A 26,480-nucleotide genomic window follows, 5' to 3' on the forward strand; every position below is an offset into this window, starting at 1 on the left:
AAAAAATTACCATGCAGATTAAATAATGGAACTAACCTTTGTTAAGTAATTTAGTTCCTTTGTTATATTTCAAAAACATTTAGTCTAATACTGTAAGGAACATGTACAATATGCTTAGACAAGGCTAATAATTTGGTATTAATTAATTTTAGCTATTTACTGCAATTCATTATGTGGTGTTTTGCATCTGCTGTTTGAATTATCAGTGAATGAAACTTTTTTTTTTTTTACCCAAAATTTCAAAAGTTACCATTCTGTAGATAATCTCTAGGCTTCAGTATAAGTACAACAATGAAATATTTGAAATCTAAAAAGACTAAGGAAAAAAGCAACGGCTGAGAAAAGACCCTGCATTAAATAACTATTATTACAGGATGTTACACGATGCCTCCTTATTTACAATGAAGTAGCTTACACATATCAAATTCTCATAAAAGAATGCTTATTTCTGTGTTTTAAAAATTCATTTTTCTCCTAACTGGACAGTCAAACTTAGAGAACAGTGTATACATACAATCTCGACTTCCATGTTGAACTGTGTTGCAAAGATAGCCACGCCTGGCGCTACAGGAAAGACGCCATACAAAAATGCATAATTTGATAAACTTGTATGGTTCACTACACTGTCGCCCTTGTCCAGGAGTTCCACCATTTCTCTACACAGAAGTGGCAGCACCAGCCTGAAAAAAACAAGAAATGTGTCATTCACTTGACATCAAAGCATGCTGGACCCCAAGGGGGAGATTGTTCTAGTGAACTTGGCATTAGGTTATTCTTCTTCTCCTGCCCAGGAGGAGTATCTACTTGCATGCATATATTCTCTGCATGTCTACTTGTGAACATTTTGAAAGAATCAAGAATTCAACTTGGAGCCATTTAAGTGTAATAATGTTCTCTTTTATTTTAGTTTATTTATTCATTTTGAAGGAGAGAGAGAGAGCACATGGGGGAGAGGGGCAGAGAGAAAGGGAGAGAGAAAATCCCAAGCAGGCTCCACACTGTTAGCACAGAGCCCTGATGTGGGGCTTGAAACCACTGGCCATAAGATCAACACCTGAGCATAAGTCGGACACAACCAACTGAGCCACCCAGGTGCTCTATTTTTAATTTTTTTAGAGAGAGAGATTGTACAAGGTATGGAGGGGCAAGAGGGTCAGAGAAAGTCTTTTTTCATAAGTTTTAAAATTTATTTTTGAGAGAGAGAGAGCACGTGTGCACGGGGGAGGGGGCAGGGGAGCAGAGAGAGGAAGAGAGTGCAGGACCCTACTCGGGGCTCAAACTCGAGAACCATGAGATCATGACCTAACCTGAAATCAAGAGTCAGATATCCAACTGACTGAGCCACCCAGGTGCCCTGCCCTGAGAATCTTAAATAGGCTCCAGGCTGTCAGCACAGCCACTGATGTGGGGCTCCATCAACCTCACCACCAATTGTGAGATCATAATCCGGGCTGAAATCAAGAGTTGGATGTTTGGGGCGCCTGGGTGGCTGAGCTGGTTAAGTGTCCTACTCTTGATTTTGGCTCTGGTCACGATCTCGTGGTTCACTGGATGGAGCCCTGAGTTGAGCTCTGCGCGGACAGCACGAGTTCCCTTGGAATTCTTTCTCTCTCTCTCTTTCTGCCCCTCCCCTGCTTGCTCAAACATACTCTCTCTCTTTTTTTTTTTTTTTAATTTTTTTTTCAACGTTTATTTATTTTTGGGACAGAGAGAGACAGAGCATGAACGGGGGAGGGGCAGAGAGAGAGGGAGACACAGCATCGGAAACAGGCTCCAGGCCATCAGCCCAGAGCCCGACGCGGGGCTCGAACTCACAGACCGCGAGATCGTGACCTGGCTGAAGTCGGACGCTTAACCGACTGCGCCACCCAGGCGCCCCCATACTCTCTCTCTTAAAATAAATGAATAAACATAAAAAAAAAAAAAGAGTTGGACACTTAATCAACTGATGTTGATTAGGCATCAACCCGGATGCCCTTAAGTGTAACAACATTCTAAAAATACTTTCTGGGCACCTGGGTGGCTCAGTCAGTTAAGCATCTGACTGCTGCCCAGGTCACAATCTTGGGGTTCATGGGTTGGAGCCCCATGTCGGGCTCTGTGCTGACAGCTCAGAGCCTGGAGCCTGTTGCGGATTCTGTGTCTCCCTCTCTCTCTCTACCCCTCCCCAGCTCATGCTCTGTCTGTTTGTCTGTCTGTCTCTCAAAAACAAAATAAAAACATTAAAATTTTTTAATAAAAAAATAAAAATACTTTCAACATCAGAGATTAGGAGGAGAAAACTCAGTTTTTGTTCTACAAATAATTTTCTTACAAAAAATGTGTAAAGGTTGTAGTTGTAGCTGCTGTTTCTTGTTTTCTTTACTAACAAACTGAAATGTTAAAAGAAAAAAAGATCGATAACCCGAGTAAACTTTTTTCAAGAAAATTACTAAACTTCTTTTTGGAAAAAAAACCCTGATCTTTATTATGATTTGGGGTTTAAACGTATTCAGGTATTAATAACATTGCTGTTCAATTAGATTCTGAAAGCCAACAGAAAAATAAGTATCTTACAATTACTTCTGCATCACTGTAGAGACCAAAGGGTTTGGCAAAGGGAACTGAAACAATGAAGCAGAGCAGAGAAGTGGCGAAATCCAGACTTGGTGAAGAGTCAGTGATTAAACAAATCCTTCAGGATTCCATAGAAAGACCATATAAGTAAGGAAAGCTGAGCTGATGAAGCTCTTAAAAAGAACAAGGCCAGGGGCGCCTGGGTGGCTCAGTCGGTTAAGTGGCCGACTTCGGCTCAGGTCATGATCTCGCGGTCCGTGAGTTCGAGCCCCGCGTCGGGCTCTGTGCTGACAGCTCAGAGCCTGGAGCCTGTTTCAGAGTCTGTGTCTCCCTCTCTCTGACCCTCCCCCGTTCATGCTCTGTCTCTCTCTGTCTCAAAAATAAATAAACATTAAAAAAGAAAAAAAAAAGGCCAGGCAGGTGATAACATTGTCCTAGTAGCACCTAGAGATATGCTCTATATAGAATAAAGAACTGCTCTTACATGTATTTTGTAATTAGAAAAAATAGATAAAGATATGTAATAGGGATCAAAGACCAAGAAAAAAAAATTTTTTTAAGGAAAAAGATTTTGGGGACACCCGGGTGGCTCAGTTGGTTAAGCGTCTGACTCTGGATTTCAGCTCAGCCCATGATCTCATGGTCTGTGGGTTCAAGTCCCATGTTGGGCTCCACACTGACCGTGTGGAGGCTGCTTGGGATTCTCTCTCTCTCTCTCTCTCTCTCTCTCTCTCTCAAAATAAATAAATAAACTTAAAAAAAAGACTTTTTAAATGAGAATATTTAAATTCTACTTATAAGTTGAAATTGACAATCATTAGAACCATATTTATTACTGTGGCAATACTAATTAATTCTTTATTTCCAAGAAGAGTACCACACCATAAATAATTTTCAAAAGTTATATTCATTTTTATTATTTTGAAAATATAGATGCAATTTCATATTGCACTGCTCTTGTGAATTTAACTGTCTATACAAGAGCTGATTTCAATAGTTAAGTATGCCCCAAGTGCCTTGGGGTAGTGTCACAGTAAAATTATGTCACCCGCACCATGAAATATAACTCCATGGCCAATGAGCTAAGTAAGCTGAAAAACTGTTGACTAAGAAACTGATAAAAGAAACTTTACTTGATAGGCTAGGATCAGAGGATTGGTAATAATCATTTGTACTGACTTACCTATATTTAGAAAGTTCAACCATCCACAGAATTATATTTTCCCCAAATTCATGAAAAAAAAGCTTATATTCAAAATTATTGTTTTCCTCATGAGTAATAGGGTTTTAAAAGATTTAGAAAACTTAGAAATCTTGTAAAATTTCCTTTAAAAATATGATCAACTGGGACGTTAGTAGATATTAAGTAAATTTATATAAAAGTTAAAGAGAAACCAATAGTCTTCATTTTCTGTCAGGAAAATGGGAAGAATAATCTACACAGAATAAGGAAATAACTTTCCACAATACACCAACATCACATTTTCCTTCAAATCACAACTACTCAGTTAGGAGGCATTATTACTCTCAGATTATTTAAAGGAGAAAATAGTCATAGACACATCTAATGAATTGACTAAATAAGGCTTTCACAGAGGACAGTCCCCAAGTTAAGTAAGTGAAACTTACAGTTTAGCTGTGATGAGAAGAATCAGTACAATAAATGCCGACTTCTTCAGTTTCTTTATTTTTCCCACCATTGTAAGACCAAGATAAAATAGAGCTGATCCAGAAAAAGAGTTTGCAAGTCCATCAAGAAAATTTTCCATATATACGGGCACCTTTTGATCAAGAATAAAATTGAAGGCAATGCCAATGAAAACCATAAATACTATTGGGTTCTGTAAAACACGCAGAAGTCCAAGTCCTACAATTTTCACTTTGTTTTGAGAAGCATTTTGAGTGTCTTTCCACTTCTGGATTTCACAGAAGATAAACCCTATAGGGTTTAACATCATAAGAGATATTGGTGCCACCAAGTAAATGTACTGGAGATATTCTGGGTATGTAGTTTGATATAAGGCTTCAACTGCAAAACACGAATTAAAATTGTTTCAAAAATGATTACCACAGAAATGCATGAATAAATTATTCATATAATGTTTTCCATGATTAATTATAACATTTTAAATTAATCTAAATAGTGCACAATGACCTCATTAGCCTACTTTGGAAAAGTAAATTTTAATAATAAAGCTGAAAAGAAAAACACATTATATTAAATTATATTTAGCTTATAAAATGATCATCAACTTTAAAAAATTATCATTAGTGAGACCTACTAATTTTTATTATGTACAGGCTAAGAGTAGTCTCGATAAAAGGACAGAATTGTGGAATTATTAAAAGAAAACATCTAGTAAGAAATTAAACATTTAAGTAATAAGAGCAACAAGGTACTTTGGTTCCCTTGAGAGAGTTTCACTGGAGTGGGGAACTGAAGCCAGACTACAGAGGGTGGAGGAGAGGGGAGGAGACAGTGAACAAAAATATGAGCAATGAAAGGATAGAGTCCAAGCTATGGTGGAAAAGAAGTAAAGATGGGAGATGGCTCTCAGATAAAAAGCTGAGGAATCAGGGACTGGAGGTCCCTACGAAGTCCTAGAATGACAAGTAGTTGGAAGGTTAGGAGTTCAGAGTAAGTCAGATAGTGAGCTACTGAACTTAGTATTTCCCAGAAGACTAGGTCCCAGATGTGGCGTGGGAATTGATGGCTGAAAGGGTGTAAACATCACTGGAGACAATGAAGTCAGGGAACTGAATGGGCAGAGAACTTAATAGGTAGTTCACACAGATACTAAAGTCAAAGAAGATAATGGCAAAACTTGGGGGTGGAGAGGATGACAATGAGCCAGATATTAAAGTCTTCACTAAATGAGGAGGAGTGATCAGAATGAGGTCGGCAGATGACAGCAATGAGGATGAACGGTTGAGGCAGGCAGCATGAACCCCAAAGAAGCAGTTCTTGCAAAAGAGCAGAGTAATGGCCTGTCAGAGGTACAAGGAGGCTATGAGAATGCCAGCTCTGCCTCCTATTGCTCATATAGGATGCAGGTGAAGAGAAAATAAGTGGTCTCCATTTGAGAGGAATAAGAAGGAATGAATGAATGCCTTTAGGAAAACCCAGTGTAGATGTTGAAGAATTAGGAATGAAAAGGTGATCTAAGGAATGTTTGGGAGGAGAATACAGTTGAGTACACAGTAGAACACATTTAATTAACACAAATTCAACTATGCTCTCTTAGGAAAACAAAAGATTCATTTTCTCCCCATTGAGCATGTTCCCAAATGCAAACTAATCACTTCACTTGTTCATTGATGAACAACAATGCTAGAGAAAAAAATCTGGCTGTTTCAGACTTATGAGAAATGGTACAATATATACAAAGTATGTGTGCTGTATTCTGCAGGTGACTTAACAGATTTTCAAGAGTTTGCATGACTTTAGAACCTAACCAGTGCATAAAATGAGTCTCCTTGGAAGGGGGTGGGTGGGTTGGATCAGACTTCAAGCAGTTCATCGGTGATCATGAGGGATAGTGGTCCGGTTTGGGGGTGGTCGGACCAACACAGAGCCTTAGAATAAGCAACCCGGTCTCCAGGCACATATTTGGCAATGAGTTCTGAAATTCAACCTACCACATATAAAGGTTGATTCACAAATGATTTGAGGTTGAGAAAGAAAGATTAAAAAAAAAAAAAATGAACAGCCACAATCACTCGCAAAGACAGAGGCAATCATGTGCAAAAATGTGAAAGATTAGATTTCTCAATTTACATTAAGATAAAGTTTCACAGGTAGGAAACTATATTTGTTTACTTACTCAGGATACATAAGTTCAGTTAATGTCATGCACCTTTCCTGTTAAAGTTACATAACTAGATTGTATAACCTTTAGAAGCCTACCTGGTTCTCATGAGCTAAAACCTACTTTTTTGTAGGATTCCATTCTTTTTTTTTTTTTTTTTTTTTTAGCTAAGCACTTACAGAGGTCTATAATACCTCTGAAATGAAGCAGTGGCTAAACAAAACATATTTGATTACATAAAACATCACAAATTCTGCCCACTAATTTCCAAATTAGATACACGAGCTCTATCTGTATCTCTTAGTGGTGTTCTTTCACATTTCATAAGATTTTATCTTTTAAGTAAAAAAAAAAAAAAAAAAAAGGCAGCACTCTTGATAACTATTTCTAGACAGCTACACTTCTACTTAGATATTGCATCTCTAGGAGAAAGGCTTCCATACCTGCTCACCACTCAATTATTAAAACAGAGAGCATATTTTGGAAAGCCTTGTATTTTCAATCTGCGTACAAGAGTTTTCCCAAGTGGCCACTAAAATGCACATAGTGTTTCCTTTGACAACTTTTATCACACAAATCCCCTTAAGTAAAGGCCTTTTTCCAGAAATTAACCATTGCCAGCATGCTAGCACTTAATCACCATAGGAAAATGGATTTTAGATTGTTTTACAAACTCAGTGCAGGGGCACGTGGGTGGCTCCTTCCGGTTAAGTGTCTGACTCCTGATTTCGGCTCAGGTCATGATCTCATGGTTCTTGAGTTCAAGCCCTACATTGGGCTCTGCAGTGGCAGTACAGAGTCTGCTTGGGATTCTCTCTCTCCTCTCTCTGCCCCTCCCCTGCTCACGGTCTCTTGCTCTCTCCCTCTCTCTCAAAATGAATAAAAGAACATTAACAAAAATAAAAACTAAGAGCTCAATACAAATTTGAGCAGCAGCCTTATCATTATCTATGGCTAAGCAATGACCACATACTTTCTTCTTTTGCAGGATCTTTTGTATTTTCTCCTCTTGAACCACTAGTCAAAAATCTCAGAATTGGATTAATGTGTTTATATCAACTTCTATTCTTTTTTGTTTTTTCTTGACCACTCCCTTGATCCATTTTATTCACTGCCAACAGTATCTTCTAAATCTTACCTTTCAAAACTTAGGATTTTCCCACAGTGCTCACCTTCCACGGGAATCGCTCTAAAGCCTTTCTATTGGCATTCATAGTCCAGTCTCCACAAGGGGTCCCTTCCTCATGCAGCTCATCGCTCACTATTCTTTCGTGCAAAGCCTCCACCGGCGATTAATATCACAGTTTCCCCGGACAAACACCAGGTTCATAATTACAAGTTCTACACGCTGATCATCATTCCCCAACTTGTTGAAGTCTCTCTTTCCTTACCTAAATCCTACCTATAGTTTAAGGCCTGTCTCAGGTACCAATGCTTCCTCCAGGTCTTCAGTCTATATCCTGGGTCTCCTCTCTGGATGGCTCTGGCACCTTGTTTCATAGAAGTTGTTTCTCACCACATTCTAAGTTCCCTGAAGGCACATTGTCATAACCCCCAGTCCCCAGCATCGTGCTGAACAAATCCAAAAAATATTTGCTGAATGGAATTAACATATCAATGAATGTCAAAGTTTTCAAAGTAAAAATGTATTCTGTAGGGGTGCCTGGGTGGCTCAGTCAGTTGAGCATCCAACTCTTGATTTCAGCTCAGGTCATGGTCTCATGGTTCGTGAGATTGAGTTCCGCGTCGGGCTCTGCGCTGACAGCTTGGAGCCTGCTTGGGATTCTCTCTCCCTTGCTCTCTGCTCCCCCACCACTTGTGCTCTCTCTCTTAAAATATTTTTTTTAAAAATGCATTTTGTAACACACAGCAATTTATATCTAATTGTTATCTCTTAAACCTGTTTCTTTTTGTACACAGGTTTTTTTTTTCTTTTTTCTTATTCCAAGTATTTATAAAGCAGATTACTATTATTTTAAACCAGTTGAACAGATATGTGAAGGCAAAAAAAGGTACAATCTAGTGGGAGAGAGCAAAAAATTGGGAATGAATAAATAATTGCTAAATTACTAGAAGAATAAGGTTCAACATGGAAATTTCAGTCCAATTCTGCCATTCATTTGCATAATTAAAGTTATATATTTATCTATGAACTGGCAGTGTTTTGTTACCAATTGAAAGGTGGTTTTTTTTGAAAGATGGTTTTTCAAATCTGAAAAACATATATGAAAGTAGTGACCTATACTAACAAATTCGATTTCTAATAATTATATCACTTATTAAGTTCTAATTAATTAATACTTACAAATAAGGCTCTTGGGCAGGAGGAGAGAATCCCACTATGAGGAACTAAGACAAAATTAGCCACCCACTGTGGCTCCTATTTTGATTCCTGCCAGGTTTCAATCCCTAGCAAATAACACTAAGACCCAGACAAGATCATTCTATTATTTAATGGCATATAGTTAGATGCTTCATTTCCTTTCTGTTTACAGCTCAAGCACTAGAGCATAATTATGATTAGTTGGGGTACTTACACTATCAGCATTGTTTAGAAGAATAAATTATAGGACTTAACTATGCCTTATTAGTATCTTGTAATGACAGAGGTAGGGAACCTTCTGATTTGCTGAAATCAACATTTCTTCTTGGTAGATTCTTGGTTTCTTCTGAGACTCATATTTCTTAAAGTACCTTTGAAAAGAATTGTTCTAAAAACGGCAAGCTTCTCTTTTAGTCTGTTAAATGTACTGTAGCATTCTGTCATTTGAATATAGATAAATCATTTTAATGTAATTTCATAGACTGTTATAATTGTCATAATATACAGAAAAAGGAAACATGACTGTCCTTAATTTTCTTTCATTAACTTATCCACCTTCTCCTGAATCACCTGTAAATTGGACTGATATTGTGCAACAAAAGCAGTCTTTAAAAGGACATTTTTTAAAACCTATGATGCTTATCTGTTAACAAGAGAGTGGCAATACCTTGGGGGACACCACATAACAAACAGAAAGAAAGGGTCTTCTCTGTAGAGACACAGTCTTCTCTGTTTATCCTAAAAAAGTCCAGAAGGCAGATGGGCATGAAGCAGTAATAAATAAGCCCATTGGAGCACATACACAGCCCTACAGTTCTGTATCATACCTTCCAATCTGCAGATACGTGAGAAAGCACTTTTGTTTATACTATTGGTTTCTGGAAAGGTACTGTCTACAACCCAATGTTACAAGAGATCTTATATTATTTGTAATTTGAAAACAAAAAATGAGAACTCAAAATTTAGAAGGATAATCATCAGTAAAATTGGACTAGCACACTGCTAGGAACATGATTATTACCAGATTCAATGATCTAGTGTAGGACATAAGGAAAACAGTGATGAAAATAGCAGACTACATTTTTGATTTGGAGATTCTGTCTTAAAATGAAAATGGAGAACCCTCTTGCACTGTTGGTGGGAATGCAAACTGGTGCAGCTGCTCGGGAAAACAGTGTGGAGGTTCCTCAAAAAATTAAAAATAGATCTACCCTACGACCCAGCAATAGCACTACTAAGAATTTACCCAAGGGATACAGGAGTGCTGATTCATAGGGGTACATGTACTCCAATGTTTACAGCAGAGCTTTCAACAATAGCCAAGTTATGGAAAGAGCCTGAATGTCCACCAACTGACGAATGGATAAAGATGTGGTTTATATATATAATGGAATACTACTTGGCAAGGAGAAAGAATGAAATCCTGCCATTTGTAGCAACGTGGATAGAATTGGAGGGTATTGTGCTAAGTGAAAGAAGTCAGAGAAAGATATCATGTTTTCACTCATATGTGCAACTTGAGAAACTTAACAGAAGACCATGGGGGAAGGGAAGGGGAAAAAATATTACAAACAGAGAGGGAGGAAGGAAACCATAAATACAGAGAACAAACTGAGGATTGACTGGGGGGGGGGGGTGGGCGGGGAGAGGGGAAAATGGGTGATGGGCACTTGTTGGAATGAGCCCCCCAAACCAAGAGCACACTGTATTCACTGTATGTTAGCCAACTTGACAATAAGTTATATTTTTAAAAAATGGATAGCTCATCTAATAGGTCTTTTTCCACTGCTATTCATTTTATAGAACACTTTTAGATATATGACTATATCCACAATACTCAGGTCCTCACATTATAATACATGGTCAAATGTATCTTTGATCCTCTCTGACATTAATGGGTTACACAGGCTAGTTAGGTCTTCTGAAGATTACATGGGCATGTTATGTAACTGTGTGGCATAAGAGAATGCCCCAGGATTTAGAATCAAGAGGCCTAGGTTTGGATCTCAGTCACCTGTTAGCTGTGTGACCTGGGATAAGACAATCAAATCCCTGTAAGCCTGTCTCTTTATTTGAAAATGAGGATTACAAATATCTGCCCTACCTCAGATGAGATAAATATATGAGAAAATACTCTATAAACTATAAAGTTACAAACGTTAGTTCTGTTTAGTTATGGACTTACTAATCTATGAGAGCATGAAACTATATACTTCTAGATTATAGCTAAATTAAGATAATGTAATATTTGTTCAATACTTAACACTATGACACCAAGCCACTTGTAAGGTCCTTATGCCATAAATACCTTGACAAATTTACATTATTAATGCTCCTGAAGAGATTGACAAACACGTTAACTCTTTGCTCTTTTATTTCCAGTTTTTATTTTATTTTTTAAAAAAATTTTTTTTCAACGTTTATTTATTTTTGGGACAGAGAGAGACAGAGCATGAACGGGCGAGGGGCAGAGAGAGAGGGAGACACAGAATCAGAAACAGGCTCCAGGCTCTGAGCCATCAGCCCAGAGCCCGACGCGGGGCTCGAACTCACAGGCCGCGAGATCGTGACCTGGCTGAAGTCGGACGCTCAACCGACTGCGCCACCCAGGCGCCCCTCCAGTTTTTATTTTAATGCTTGGTTCATCCTTAATTTTAAAATTCAGTATCCTTGGGGCGCCTGGGTGGCTTGATCGGTTAAGCGTCCGACTTTGGCTCAGGTCATGATCTCACGGTCCGTGAGTTCAAGCCCCGCGTCGGGCTCTGTGCTGACAGCTCAGAGCCTGGAGCCTGTTTCAGACTCTGTGTCTCCCTCTCTCTGACCCTCCCCCGTTCATGCTCTGTCTCTGTCTCAAAAATAAATAAACATTAAAAAAAAATTAAAAAAAAATAAAATAAAATTCAGTATCCTTAAAGGAACACCTATGTAGTTTCTATTTATAGCCCAGTCATCGAAGAGCCTACTCTCCCTCTCTCACAAGCCTCCTGCTTTACTCACAGTTATTTAGTTTCTAAGATTTAGCTCCATTTCTGGTAAGCAAGATGCAGGAGGGCCAAAGGAGGAGAAAAAGGAAAATATATCCACTAGAATCCTTTTGGTGCCAGTGGTAAAATAATAACAATTTGGGGGGTGGGGAGAGTTTTAAAACTACTGAATAAGGAATCTGAAAGTTAATCGTAGTTTTCAGTTGTCTGTTTCATTACATTTCTTTCGGTCTCTGCTCAGAAGATATACTATCAGAGACGTCTTTACTGACCTCCTCATTCCTATCCAAACAACTGTTTTTATGGTACTTGCCATTACTTGATATTATTTTAATTTTAATGTTATTTTCACATTAAAGTGTAAATTCAATATGTACAAGAACTTTGTTGACAGGTGTATTTGCAGCAGCTGGCACAATCATTGGAACCTAACAGGTCCGTATGAATGAGTGAATGAATGAATGACTCTATCCACAATACTCAGGTCCTCACATTATGATACATGGTCAAAACACAACATTAACTTTTAACTTAAAAATAAAAATATAAAAAGTAGCTACTAAGGAGATATTTGCTTAGTGGTAGGTGTTCTAAAAAAAAAAAAAAAAAAGGATATGTTCAAGATAACTCAATATCCCAAATTGGTATGTTTTATCAGGAAAACAAACACACATAGAAACATAAAATTAGGCAGCCTAAAGAGTTGGAAAGGTTAAGAAGGAAGAGTTGAAGTGGTAAAAAAGCCTTCACCATTTTTGTTCTTAAACAAGAAGTTAACTCAATTGAAGTAAATTGACATTTTGAATAACAAGCTCAAAAACAAGCTTTAATATAAAACAATATGTACTCTAGATGGTAAGAAAAAGTCACTCATACATTTCCACTGATAACATTTAACAATAACTATTTTTTTTTTTTAATTTTTTTTTTCAACGTTTATTTATTTTTGGGACAGAGAGAGACAGAGCATGAACGGGGGAGGGGCAGAGAGAGAAGGAGACACAGAATCGGAAACAGGCTCCAGGCTCAGAGCCTGACGCGGGGCTCGAACTCACAGACCGCGAGATCGTGACCTGGCTGAAGTCGGATGCTTAACCGACTGCGCCACCCAGGCGCCCCTAACAATAACTATTTTTATACACACATATGTCTATCTTTTTTATATAATTTAAATCAGAATCTGATCCCTTCTGGACCTGAACTTCTTTCATGTGATTATTGAGAAGAAAAAGAATATATTAGAAAGATGATTTTTAAAGTTTATTTGGATATGACTACTTATTTTAGGTCGACTCTTGAAGGAACTTCAAACTCTGAAGTTGAGGAAAGATAGAATTAATCCTAATTTAAGAAATAGTTAAGAAAAAATACGAGAGATTTTAAAATTTTATTAAAAGATTTATTCCCTTTTGGGTGTAGGCACTGTGGGGTAGTACAAAGTACAGTGGTTTGGAATGAGGCTTCATGATTTTTTTTAAGTAAACTCTACCCCCAAAGTGGAGTTTGAACTCATGACTCCAAGATCAAGATTCGCATACTCTACTGACTGAACCAGCCAAGTGCCCTGAGAGATTCTTTTAGATATATGAATAAATATCTATCACTAACAAATGCTTAGATAAATTAAAGGATTAAATTTTGCTACCTCTTAAAATATTTGAATTTTTTAAAAGGTCGAAAAGTACAATAACTTACCTATAGGATATCCCAACGCAAAGTCATTACTTTGTGTAGCAAAAATAGGGAATAGTCCAGCTTTGCTGAATCGACTATCAGGACTGGCAACCAGTAAGGTTAAGACACATACGATGAAAAATACGGAAGCTTTGGCAATCAAGATACTATATAGGAAAGACCAATCCACATTGGAAAAATTAAGTACAACCATATTTTTGAATAATAAAGCTGGAAGTGCAAATCTGGAGACAAAATTTCCCAGTCCTTTGGCCTGTGTTGATGTTATGACATTGGCTCTTCCTGCTATGTAGCCACAAAGGACTATGCCAAAGCATTCTAGTAAGGCTGGAAAAAGCCTTGTTATTGACATTGAAGGTGGGTCATTAGTGGAATTAAATCTATGCATCACTGTGGAGGAAAAAGTTTTGCTCATATTGACTGCAATGGTTAAGTTCTCTGCAGGTAAATTGGAAAAAGAATTCATTTTCGTTCACCCTCCAACTCCAACCAGATCTCTGGAAAGAAAGGAAAAAAGATTCAGTGTGACAATAAATCAGAAGACGAATTCTAGTTGAAAGCCTACACTGGCAAACCTAGACTTATCAAATGGCCAAATATGTACACTTTCTTCAACAACCAATAGAGAAAAATTACAATGAAAAAACAGGGGAGGGGGGGCGAGAGTGTTTGCTAACGATAACCTCTTTACTCTCAATGGTGGGTCAGCTCAAAATACTTATGTTGCTGTCCTATTTTCAGTATCAGACATGATTAAGATAAGATCCACAAATATGAGAGCTGCAGTGATACCCCATGGCTCTCTCCCATGATCCACACTTGAGCTCCACCTAGTGGGTAAGAGCTTGGGGCCCAGAGTCTCTCCTGAATGTCTACCTGCATCCAAATTCCCTGGAAATTTCAGTTCTCAAGGCTACATACTGGACAGGAGAGTACTGCCTAGCCTGTGGTCATACTTGAGTAAAGGACAAGAAGAAAAATATAGTACAGTACCACATAACAACTTTATCTCTTCATCTGTGAAATGGCAATAATACTATCTACCTCACTAGGATTTGAGATGATTCAAGTCCCTTATAATCACATCTGGCACAAAGTAATCACTTAACTTTTGGTAGTACATAAAAGAGAATGAAAAAAAAAAATGATGGCATCCTACCAGGCTACCCTTAGTTCCTTTTATACTAGCATCAGATATTTGTCTTCTTGAATGCCCCATAGTTCCCTTTGTGTCACAGGGACTTTGTACATGCTGTTCAGTCTAAAATGTTCTCTTCTCTACCTGTCATTCTCTATGTAATAACACCTGCTCACCCTCTAAATCATATAGTTCAGGAGTTTCTTCATCAGGTAAGGCTTCACTAACCCCATAGCCAAGTCTTTTCCAAATAGAATCCGATTCCTTACCCGGAGGCTACTTTTCGCAGTTTGTAATTACGCTATGCATTAGAGTGACTATTTGATTTATGTCTATCTCTTTCACTAGACTTTAAGTGCCACACAAGTAGGGACTCTGCATGTTCTTGCTCACTGTTGTATACCTAATGCCTAGCACAGTGCCTGGCACACAGGAGGCACTAATATGTTTATACTGAAATATTTACATATAAATATATATACATATATATATATAGTATATATATTATTTTGATGAATGACTAAAATATTCATCTGCTCTTAAAACTTTCACCTTTTATTTTTAATGTTTATTTATTTTGAGAAAGAGAGAGCATGCATGGGGGTGGGACAGAGAGAGTGGGGGGGAAAGAGAGAATCCCAAGCAGGCTTCACGCTCAGCCCAAAGCCTGATGTGGGGCTCGATCTCATGACTGTGAGATTACGGCCTGAGCTGATATCAAGAGTCAGACGCTTAACTGAGCCACTCAGGCACCTCAAACCTTTTGCCTTTTAATGGACCAATGTTCTCTTTTAGGAACTATCTAGTTCACGGACAGAAATCTTTTTTTTCTGAATGATAAAGTATTCTAAGTTTTTCACTACAGCAACAGGCCATGACCACAAAATATGTTCTAAAATGTTCTAAAGCTATTCTAAAATGTTAAAGAACACAACGTGTGTTGTAAAATGTCCTAAAGATGTTCAGAAAATGCTAAAGCTAGAAAGAATTTGTTATGCTAGCATTACAATACTTAATCAGACTCCCCTCTTGCTGCCAGGGACACAATGAACATGAGGTTTGGGCCACTTTGCAACTAATCAGCTTTCATGAGTAACTCAAAATTAATATGGTGACAATTGCCAATTTCTAAGTGATTATTCTGGGTTAACCATCTAAAGTGGACTTACATAAGGTAGAAAGTAAAAATGCTCATGATTTCCGAAATTTACAATGCCCAGGGGTAAGTTTTCAAACACCCACATGACATCAGAAAGACTCAGATAGCAGGCCAGAGAGCAGCAACAACTAATACACGGGGTGTGGACAAGACAATTTTCTCCGTGCTACCCTCATATGAACTGAACCATTTAAAAACCTTACATGTAATCTGGATCCGGACAAGTGTTGTTCTACCAGGATTAGATAGGAGTGGTCAATATCCACAAAACCGATAATAATCACATACTTGAAGTTTACCAAATAACCATCAAATTATAGTCTGGGAAAGCTAATGGTTGGGATAGGTACCATTAGCTGAGGTAAAGAGCTGGTAAACAAAGGTATTAAACATTTGGAGCCCCTAACAGGTGTGGACCTGAAAAGGCAATGCCAAAGAATAAGATGACAAACTTGTCCAGTCTTATGTTATTTCTTTAAAATTCCCTATATTTCTTTGCCTGGAATATTAATAACTCATACTTGTCATTACCCCTTATTTGTACCGCACTCACATATCGATGTATTACAATAATTTTTTTAACAAACAGTTTTAACTAAAATAGTGGCTGTTCTTTTTTTAAAAAAAATTTTTTTTTTAACGTTTTATTTATTTTTGAGACAGGGAGAGACAGAGCATGAACGGGGGAGGGTCAGAGAGAGGGAGACACAGAATCCGAAACAGGCTCCAGGCTCTGAGCTGTCAGCACAGAGCCCGACGCGGGGCTTGAACTCACAGACCGTGAGATCATGACCTGAGGCTGCTTAACCGACTGAGCCACCCAGGCGCCCCAAATAGTGGCTGTTCAATTAAAAGAGTCAAATAGACCTGGACCCAATTTTGAGCCTTTTCACTTATTAACTCTTTGGGCAAGTTAAGTGCCCTCTCTGAACCTTAGCTTCTTCAACTGTAAAATGAGAGTAAACACCTCCTTAAAGGGATATTGTGAGGAGTGGAGATTTTATTGTTCACTTTTATAAGTTCACACTTCAGAATTTGTAAGTTCACCCGGCTTATCACAGTAGCTTATCATACTGTAGGTCTTCAAGAAATGGTAGCAACTGCAATCAGGAATTGTGGTCCTAAGAACAGTAACAAATTAAATATAATTCATTGTCTTAGGCCAGTTCTTCAAACTTGGTATTAAAGATTCTCCAACTAAAATAGAGAGATGGGTGTGGTTTGTGAGATGGAGCCCCAAGTCAGGGTCTGTGCTAGCAGTGTGGAGCCTGCTTGGTATTCTCTCTCTCTCTAGCTCTCTTCCCCACCCCACCCCCTCCTCAAAATATATAAAAATAAACTAAAAGAAAAAAACAATAGAGAGATGGGATGGGTCATAGGTTATCAACTTTTGTTTCATACCAAACTAAGAGGAGTTCACTTTAATTCAGTTTGATCTCAAATAGTTTATAGCAGGGAAGGGAGAGCTCTTCATTTTTCTCAAGGTGATGGTCAAATAGTTGTAGCACTGCCCATGATTAACTGTCAGTTAGTCAAAAATTAAAAGAAAAACTTTGAAAAGTAATCTGCCCCTACCCATAAAGATTCCTTTAATGTTCCTCCATATTATAAAAACAATACTTGCTAACAGAGGTAAGGTCAAAACCACCAAAAAGCACTTACAAAGGTTTCTCATCCCCCCCCCCCCCACAGTGGGAAGAGTATATGCTTTTTAAAGCATTCTTTTAAAATGAACAGGAACCACAGCAACGGAAGTTTTTTAAAAAATCGCATCCAGTCTTTTCATCTCATTAAAAACAAGGGTTGCTAACAGAACAAACAAGTTGACCTGTCATAGTAAAAGACTGCTCATTGGCCACTCACTGGGGTGGGGAGTGGAGAAATGCTATACACAAACCACTTCTAGCCACTGATATTTGGTTGACAACGTGAAGGAGCCACTGAGACTGTAAACAACTGCCACTATTAAGTGAAAATGGGGAAGGGGGCTCTGATTTATTTCAAAGAGAAAGCTTTAAACTCTTAGGCTGTCTATTCTCACACACCCAATATCCACGATCCTGTGGGAAAAGCATAATATACTACGGTACTATTAAAGCACTCTTCAACATCAACAGTCACACCATCCACCCACTCCCACCTACTTGCAGAGGACCAAATGTCCTCCCTAGAGACCCAGGGTGGGGAGCGCTGAGCACTGCCTCTTCCCTTGTCAGCAGGCACAGACTTTGGCCCTCCAAGATAAGGATGTGGAGGGACCTTAACCAAACAGGCTGCCCAGAGACCAGCTGCCACCTAATAATGCCTGGGCAGACGGCACTGGAAACGGAAAGGCAGAATGGGGTCTGTGCCTGGGATAAAAAGTTGGTCCCTCAGCTTCCTCAGGACATGGGATTAACAACGTCATGGTAACTGACATGCTCCAAAAAGGGGTAAGGAAGAAAATTCGGTGCAGTGCTCTAGGTACCTGGGCAGGAGCTCCCAGAGCAGATACTGAGGCCACCCCTCGGGATAAAAGGAAGAGTCCGAGAATGACAGCGTGGACGTACGTGCAATGAGGTGCTCCTCAAACTGGGGTATGGCAGTTCTGTCTGTCACTGGAGGGGACAAGCTGTCCCTTCCCCTATGTTAAGTCTTCCTGGGTGGCTCCGGAGGTCCTAAAAGCGAACGCTGCGGGACAGGCGCCGACAGCTGACTGCAGGCAGCCAGGGTGCCAAGGGCGGGGCACTGCCCACCTGCCCAGACCCGAGGGGCGGGGATGGGGGCACCAAGGGTACGCAAGGCCGAGCCTGGGCCGGGCAGATTCGCGTCCCGGGGCCCCATCTCACCTGCTATGTCTGCAGCCCCTGGGCCACGAGAAGGGAGTCGATGCTCGTGGTGGGCCAACCAGGGAGGAAATCACCGTCATCTCCCACCCCAGCCCTCTCCACTGAGAGCTGCGGGCTGCTGGCGGCCGACTACAGCAGCTCTGTCACGTTCCGAGAAAGTGAGGTGCGGGTGTGCGGTGGCCAGGTCAGCTCCTCCCCGCGCCGGCCGCGCGGCCCCGCCTCGCCCCGCCTTTAGGCTCCGCCCCCGGCCTCAAGTCTAAGAGCTGCACCGCCCTGGGAACCTCCGAGCCTCCTGACCCCTGGACCCGCCTTCAAGCCCCGCCCCTCGCCACGAGCCTCAGAGCACACGTCCTCGGCCCCGCCTTAGGCTCCTCCCTCGCCGCGAGCCTCCGAGACGCTGGGTCTCTGGTCCCGCCCTCAGGCACCGCCTTCGGCCGCCGAGAGGTGGGGGAAACACTCGGGTCTTGGCTCCGCCCCCGCGCCGCCGGCTGCTAGCCGCGCAACTGCTAGACTCCGGCGGCGAGACTTCCGGTACCCGGCTCTCGCAAAATGGCGGCTGCGGTGGGCGCCTTTCCAGTCTCGTTTTCGTCGTTTCCAATTCAGGTGTGGAAGCATCTCGTCCTACCGCCTAACTCCCAACTTCTTGTGGCCTGCTAATTCATGTGTTGGTTTGACTAGTCATTTGATAGCACAGAGTTTAAAATAGGACCTGGGTTAGAATCTTGCCTTTCCCCTTTCCCAAGGCAGTGCGACCTTGACCTTCCTAAATCAGAGCTTAAAATGTAGTTTTGGCCCTGTGTTTAATTTAGATACAATAAGCAAGCGCCCAGTCCCTATTTGTGTTTTTGTTGTGTGGGAAAACTACATGCATATTCCCTTAGTGTAGTGAGAGGAAATTCCTTATATTGGTGGAAAACTTCCTGAGCTTGAAATGAAGTGGTCCCAAATATAGAGCTCCATTTTAAACCTGATGAAAGCTTGTATTTGTATTAGTCTTTCAAAGTCAATATTGTATCAAATTTAAGATATTTATAATATTACATTCAATATCTCCACAGGCTCTACTTTGCATCTTTAAATTTTTTCAGTCTGGCAACTTCAGTGTCTTCCTATCATCTTGGTAGTTTTAGTGCAAAGATACAAATTTGTATGGCTCAACTTGAAAAATCACAGTAAGCTAAGGATTGGTTAAAAGTTCAGAAAACTAAGCAGGAAAAGTGAGTGGAAACTGAAATTATAGAAAAGTCATGCATTCTACTCCTGTTCTCACTTCACCTTTGTTCTCTACCTTCACTCTTAGTGGCCTTATATTTTCCCTTTGAACCTAGCTACTTTTTTTTTTTTTTTTAATCTTCTGAATATACTATCTCAAGACTAAAAGGATTTCTGTTTAGCAAGTATGAAGATTCGTTCAACTAAATACATACTGAGTTTTGACTTTTAGGAGAATACATGAAGATATACCTGGAAAGGTAAGTTAAGGTCAACCTCTAGGAGGTTCCTTAGGTTGGTCTTAGAGTTTGGGCCTTATCCTCTGACCACAGTAAAACCATTAAATATGTTTTGACAGGAATGTGTCATAATGATCACATTGTTTTTGGATATGTAATCTGGAAGCTTTCCCAGGATTAGTTGAAAGACTGGAAGCAAGAAAAGCAAAAGACTTTGGGAAGAACCTAGACTCTAGGAAGTAAAGACATAAGTACTCTGGAGTGATGATAGTGAAAAGAATGGAAATGGCCTGAGAGACATCACAAAAGGAGAAGTGAGGGGACTGGATTACTGATAAAACCAAAGAAGAGTAAAGAGATAATGAACCCAAGTACTTACTCCATTACAGTAAGGAACAGGAATTGAGCCAGGCAGCCTCTAATAGCCTTCCTAGTTCTAAAGTTCCTTTATTTTCTATTGTTCTACTATCTGAAGATGAAAGGAAAAATATTTCAAATGAGAGAAGCAGTTACAAGAAGAAAATAATGAATTTGATTTTAGGTCTAAAATCTAAAACCTTGATAAATTATCTAGTTCAGTCTCCTCTCTTGAAGGAGTTGTCATCATCCTCTCCATCGGAGGTCCTAGAGATTCAGCAGTTGGTCTAAGAACACCCAGCTAGTTGGTGCAAGGGATTGGGAATGTAAGTGCTCACTGTTCTGTAAACTAACTGCTCCTGAAGGTATCAACACATGTAAGTAGAGATTGCTGATAGACACCTAGAGAGAAAACAGAAGCTCAAGAGAGAAAAAGAATAGAGTAGGGGCCCCTGGGTGGCTCAGTCGGTTAAGCATCCGACTTTGGCTCAGGTCATGATCTCGTGGTCCGTGGGTTTGAGCCCCGTGTCGGGCTCTGTGCTGACAGCTCGGAGCCTGGAGCCTGTTTCGGATTCTGTGTCTCCCTCTCTCTCTGACCCTCCCCCGTCCATGCTGTCTCTCCCTGTCTCAAAAATAATAAATAAACGTTAAAAAAAAAAAAAAGAATAGAACTAAACATGTAGTTTGGAGATACCTGTACGGAGTGGATGAGTTTTCTGAGAAGAGCAGCTTGTACAGGGAAATTCTAGGAATAGAATGTATACAGAGATGAAAGACTTCATTAAAAAATCATTCTTAGGTAATTACTGAATGCCAGGAGAAAACCATTCAATTTCACTTTCATATCTGCTAATCAGTCTGTAAGATGCTGACCTACATATACTATTAACTGAAAGAAGGGCAGAAAAGCTAAAAGTTATTCAAACTAATGGAGGGAAGCTGTAAATTAATCTTAATTCTTACTTACAAATAAACAGGACCTGTTCCTTCACACTCACTGATATGGTAGGAAAAGACACAATTCAGTAGGGAGAGAGGGAAAGGATAGGACCTGAGGTCCCTGGGTGGAGAAAACATATTGAAACAATGCTGGGAGGATCTGACCACAGCAAAGCCCCTCAGGTGTAAGGTTCCTCTTAAGAATGTAACAGACATTACCTCCTCCCCCTCAGGTTTCCCTCAGGAATTTGACAAAGAGATCTGACTAAAAAAAAGTAGACCATAAAATGGATGATCCACAAGGAAAGGTGTGGCCATAGACCACCCCTCATATACTAGAAATGAGCCAATCAGGAAACAACCAGCACCTAGAGCTATCAAGCCAATAAGGGGAGAACCTTAGGAGGAACAAAAGGGAGGGTAAAGGGGGGGGGGAGAGGGTGACCAGTACCTTATAAAACAAGGACCCTTGCCTGTAGTCACAGGCATTAACTTTCAAATGTCCCATCTGTAAAAAGAGCTTTCATACTATCCTTACTTTCTAATCTTGTACTTTAATAAACTTTGCCTGCTGCTCATTTCGTGTCCACCTCTTCATTCTTCGAAGAAGCAAGACAACAAACCCTAGGTATCGAGGTAAAAAAATCCTGCAACACCGATACCCTCATTTCCCCCAACTCTGGTGGATCAAGATTGACAGGAGGAATAAACCAAGTGGTTTGTATAATGACAAGGGTCATGTAAGATAGATGTTGACGCAGTGTAATATAATGTAGATTCCTGGCAAATTTTGCTTTTTTCCGTAATGAAGTAGCTCTAATTTTTTTTTCTGATTTTGAATGTAATAAATAATTATGAAATATTAATATAATAGAGAAAGGAAGGAAGAAACTAAAAATCACAACACGTACAGATAATTTCTGTATGCTTTCACATACATTTTATTATGTAAGTACCTTTTTTCTATGCATATGTAGATTAAGAAAATAGGATCATATGATTTTTTTATATGCATGGTTTTTAATAACCTTTTAAATTTAATAATGTATAATTAACATTTTTATCCATATATAGATCTATATAATTTTTTTACCTATCAAGTATTCCCTATTGAAATTTTGAGTATGATCTTCCTTGAAAAAGTGGCACTCTGGGCCATCCATAGAGTCTTATCAAAGATGTGCAAAGAGGAAGACATGTCTAATATGATTTTTTTTTTTAGTTTCTTTAAAACTCCATATCACCTTTCCATTTCTCTTTAGGGATACATATGATTCCAGAGAAGTGATCTTCACTTTGTCTTCAGAGGTGGTGTGACTAACCTAGGCTATCCAATCAGTACATTCCACCCCTTTGGACTTGGTGATTTAGTCAGGGTGGGCATTGGCTCTAAGGTAGTTTGATGAATGACTCTTAGGACTTTTGCTGAGAATGCTGTCTCTTGCTTGCTGGACAGGAGGAAGATGCTGGTGGCCATCTTGGGACAATGAGAGGAGCTAGTCTTAGAATGATGCGGACACCAAGGAAGGCACAGCAGAGAAAAGGAAACAAAAGGTCCTTGATGACATACTGAGTTATAGAATCAAGCTTCACTTGAAGCCATGATTGCCTGAAGCCTGTGGTATCTCATTCATGTGAGCCAATCAATTTTCTTTATTGTTTAAGCAAGTTTGAATTGGGTTTTCTGTTACCTACAATCAAATGTGTAGAAAAAAATTCTAGAAGAAAATGTTAACAGTAAATATCTCTGAGTGGTGAAAATAGCCATGATTTTTTTTTTCTGTGTAGAATAGTTCCCAAAATTTCTACCAAAAAAAAAAACACATTAATTTTATTAAGAAAAAGCATGGAATAAGTCATAAAGTGTGTATTTTGGCTATGTGGAAATGGTGAACAGTACCTAATAGTAAATATTTTTCTAAAACAAATTTAAAAGCCACTACTGTATATTAAACTAGGTATACAAAATCCACACATAAAATAGAATAAGAACATTGATACCATGCAATATATGAATTTATATAAGGCTAAGGCTTAATCTTTATAAGGTTAATCTTTGTATCCTTAGATGTTCCATAAATGGTTTTTGAATGATTGACTAACCCAAATGGCCTACCAGCTGTCAGAATGTTAAAATGTTCTTTTATTCAATGGGAACTATTTGATATAAGCAACTGTCATATAGCTTTTTTATAATAGCTGGATTTCTTATTTTTTCCAGCTTTTCCTTTGGCCCAGGTTTATAGCCGTATTTAAATATTCTCCCAAATTGTGGGAGTTTTTTGGTTACTTTAAATGCTATAATTAAATAATTTAATTTCTGGACTACCAAGCTAAAACCCTTAAAAGTACCTTTTAATATGCACATATAAAAAAAATACACATACATATATTATGTATGTGTGTTTGTGTTTTCACAATTACATAATAACTACCCCCCTTTCAATCTGCTAGTAAAATATTCATACAGAGCTACCAGGTTGGTGAACACGTGGAGGTGCTGGGAGAGTGGCTTTCCCAGAAAGGGCATGGAGCTTGGCACCCAGTCCCACATACCTTGTCTTATGCCTCTCTTCCAATTTGGATGTTCATCTGTATCCCCCTTTATCATATCCTTTTGTAATGAACTGGTAAATGTAAAAAAACATATATATATATATATATAATATATATATATATATTTTTTTTTAAACCAGTGAGGGAAGTGGAATGTAAACCTCTCACCTTGTTATTGGTCTTATTTACCTCGGGTAAGGCTCAGATGTGGTTAAATAGGCAGAGGCTTTTTCTGGGCAAGCATTTAAAAAGTTAAGCAGGAAAAGGATAAAACCAGAGTTACTAAGTTATAAAACTGAAAGCTAAACTACTTAGGTAAGATAGGGTGCAGAAATCATACAATAAAAGCATGATGGCTTTGGAGGTCCATCCAACAAGAAGGACTTAGCTTCTTGATACTTGTGGTTTTGTTTCAACCACTGTTTTGTTGTTGTTGTTGTTAAGGGGTTAGAGATCAGAAACAGAAAAATGAAAAACAAAAAAATTACACCTGTTTTTATTACTAGTTTGCTCATTTAAAAATGTTCTCATAGACAACATTTATTTTATAAACTATTATTAAAGAAAGACTCATAAGTGTGTAGAGAATTTTGTAATCTAAGTAATCTCTAAGATGAAAACCTGTAACTCTAAGCAACTTTGTAAAATATAAAGAGGAAGTGGAGAAAACTTCAGATTTAACTTTGATTTTGGAGTAAGAAGATCTTTGATGCTCGTTAATAAATAGGTAGAACCTTTACTTGACACATCCCCAAAGGCAAGGGAATTAAAAGCAAAAATGAACTACTGGGACCTTATGAAGATAAAAAGCTTCTGCACAGCAAAGGAAACAACCAACAAAACTAAAAGGCAACCAACGGAATGGGAAAAGATATTTGCAAATGACATAACGGACAAAGGGCTAGTATCCAAAATCTATAAAGAGCTCACCAAACTCCACACCCGAAAAACAAATAATCCAGTGAAGAAATGGGCACAAAACATGAATAGACACTTCCCTAAAGAAGACATCCAGATGGCCAACAGGCACATGAAAAGATGCTCAACATTGCTCCTCATCAGGGAAATACAAATCAAAACCACACTCAGATATCATCTCACGCCAGTCAGAGTGGCCAAAATGAACAAATCAGGAGACTATAGATGCTGGCGAGGATGTGGAGAAACGGGAACCCTCTTGCACTGTTGGTGGGAATGCAAATTAGTGCAGCCACTCTGGAAAACAGTGTGGAGGTTCCTGAAAAAATTAAAAATAGACCTACCCTATGACCCAGCAATAGCACTGCTAGGAATTTACCCAAGGGATACAGGAGTGCTGATGCATAGGGGCACTTGTACCCCAATGTTTATAGCAGCACTCTCAACAATAGCCAAATTATGGAAAGAGCCTAAATGTCCATCAACTGATGAATGGATAAAGAAATTGTGGCTTATATACACAATGGAGTACTACGTGGCAATGAGAAGGAATGAAATATAGCCTTTTGTAGCAACATGGATGGATCTGGAGAGTGTGATGCTAAGTGAAATAAGCCATACAGAGAAAGACAGATACCATATGGTTTCACTTTTATGTGGATCCTGAGAAACTTAACAGAAACCCATGGGGGAGGGGAAGGAAAAAAGAGGTTAGAGTGGAAGAGAGCCAAAGCATAAGAGACTCTTAAAAACAGAACAAACTGAGGGTTGATGGGGGGTGGGAGGGAGGGGTGGGTGGGTGATGGGTATTCAGGAGGGCACCTTTTGGGATGAGCACTGGGTGTTGTATGGAAACCAATTTGACAATAAACTTCATATATTAAAAAACAAACAAACAAACAAAAATAAATGGGTAGAACTTTTGAGTAAATAACGAGCTCAAAAGAAATCTAACACCTCCTCAGCACAACAATTAAGCACAAACGTCAGAAACATTCTCCCAGTAGAGTATGTATTTTAAGGAGTTCTTGTCCTCTTCCTTCTTTTGATGGACAGGTTCTCTATCTGTGTTGATTTCCATAGTATCCTCAGTGCCTGGAACGGTGCTTGGCACATAGCAGACCCTTGATAAATATCTGTTGACCTCCTAACTATTGGAATGCCAGCTGAACAAGTTTGTAAAGTTTCTGTTTTTAGAGGATCACTTCAAAGGGAAACACCTGCTCTTATTCTGCTTCTTTCAGCTGTCAACCAACATAACTGACAGAGAACAAGTATCAGAACTCAAGTCTCTGTGATCATTTTTGTGACTGACAATGGCTGAAACACAATAAATCATGGGAGTATCATCTTTTGCTTGTGACATAGACTAATTATGATAGTGTCCCATAGTGAATTCTACACATATTTAAATATCCCCAGAATTCAAAAATTCATTTAGGAACCTAGTCAGAAAGAGGCCTGGGCACTAGATTTGGAGATGGTTGTTCTTGGAGGATAAAGTTGATAAGCGTAAGCTTCTCAGTGCAGTGTTAAGTGCGCTGCAATCTAGGCTTTTATATCTAATAGCATGATTAACTATATCCTCAAGTCTGGCTTATTAGTTTTAATGGCCTAACTCAAATGCCCTTACAGGGGTTTATTCTCACATATTTTGGAGACAAGATGTATATAGTAATGTTAAAATTTGATAAAATTCCCACAAGGTTCTTAGAAATTTCATTTCATATGTTGCCTCAGTAGCTGGTCAAGGACTTTTTTTTTTTT

General features: G+C 39.1%; 1 protein-coding gene and 1 long non-coding RNA gene across 2 annotated transcripts in view; one reads left to right on the top strand and one right to left on the bottom strand.

Moving 5' to 3' along the window:
- The window catches only part of GPR155 (G protein-coupled receptor 155), a 49,505-nt gene extending 30,821 nt beyond the window's left edge, over positions 1 to 18,684 (bottom strand). The window contains exons 1-4 of the mRNA XM_030326024.1: positions 18,493 to 18,684; positions 13,368 to 13,864; positions 4,186 to 4,585; positions 515 to 680 (exon numbers count right to left, since the gene is read on the bottom strand). Coding sequence (XP_030181884.1) covers positions 515 to 680; positions 4,186 to 4,585; positions 13,368 to 13,833 — 1,032 coding nt within the window. The 5' untranslated portion in view covers positions 13,834 to 13,864; positions 18,493 to 18,684. The remainder of the gene's footprint in view (positions 1 to 514; positions 681 to 4,185; positions 4,586 to 13,367; positions 13,865 to 18,492) is intronic.
- A 328-nt stretch (positions 18,685 to 19,012) lies between these two features.
- On the top strand, positions 19,013 to 23,003 carry LOC115520737. The gene is made up of 2 exons (XR_003970857.1): positions 19,013 to 19,095; positions 22,696 to 23,003. It is a non-coding gene; the product is annotated as an uncharacterized LOC115520737 (long non-coding RNA).
- The last annotated feature ends 3,477 nt before the right edge of the window (positions 23,004 to 26,480 follow it).

This window comes from Lynx canadensis, chromosome C1, assembly GCF_007474595.2.
Source record: "Lynx canadensis isolate LIC74 chromosome C1, mLynCan4.pri.v2, whole genome shotgun sequence".
NCBI lineage: Eukaryota > Metazoa > Chordata > Mammalia > Carnivora > Felidae > Lynx > Lynx canadensis.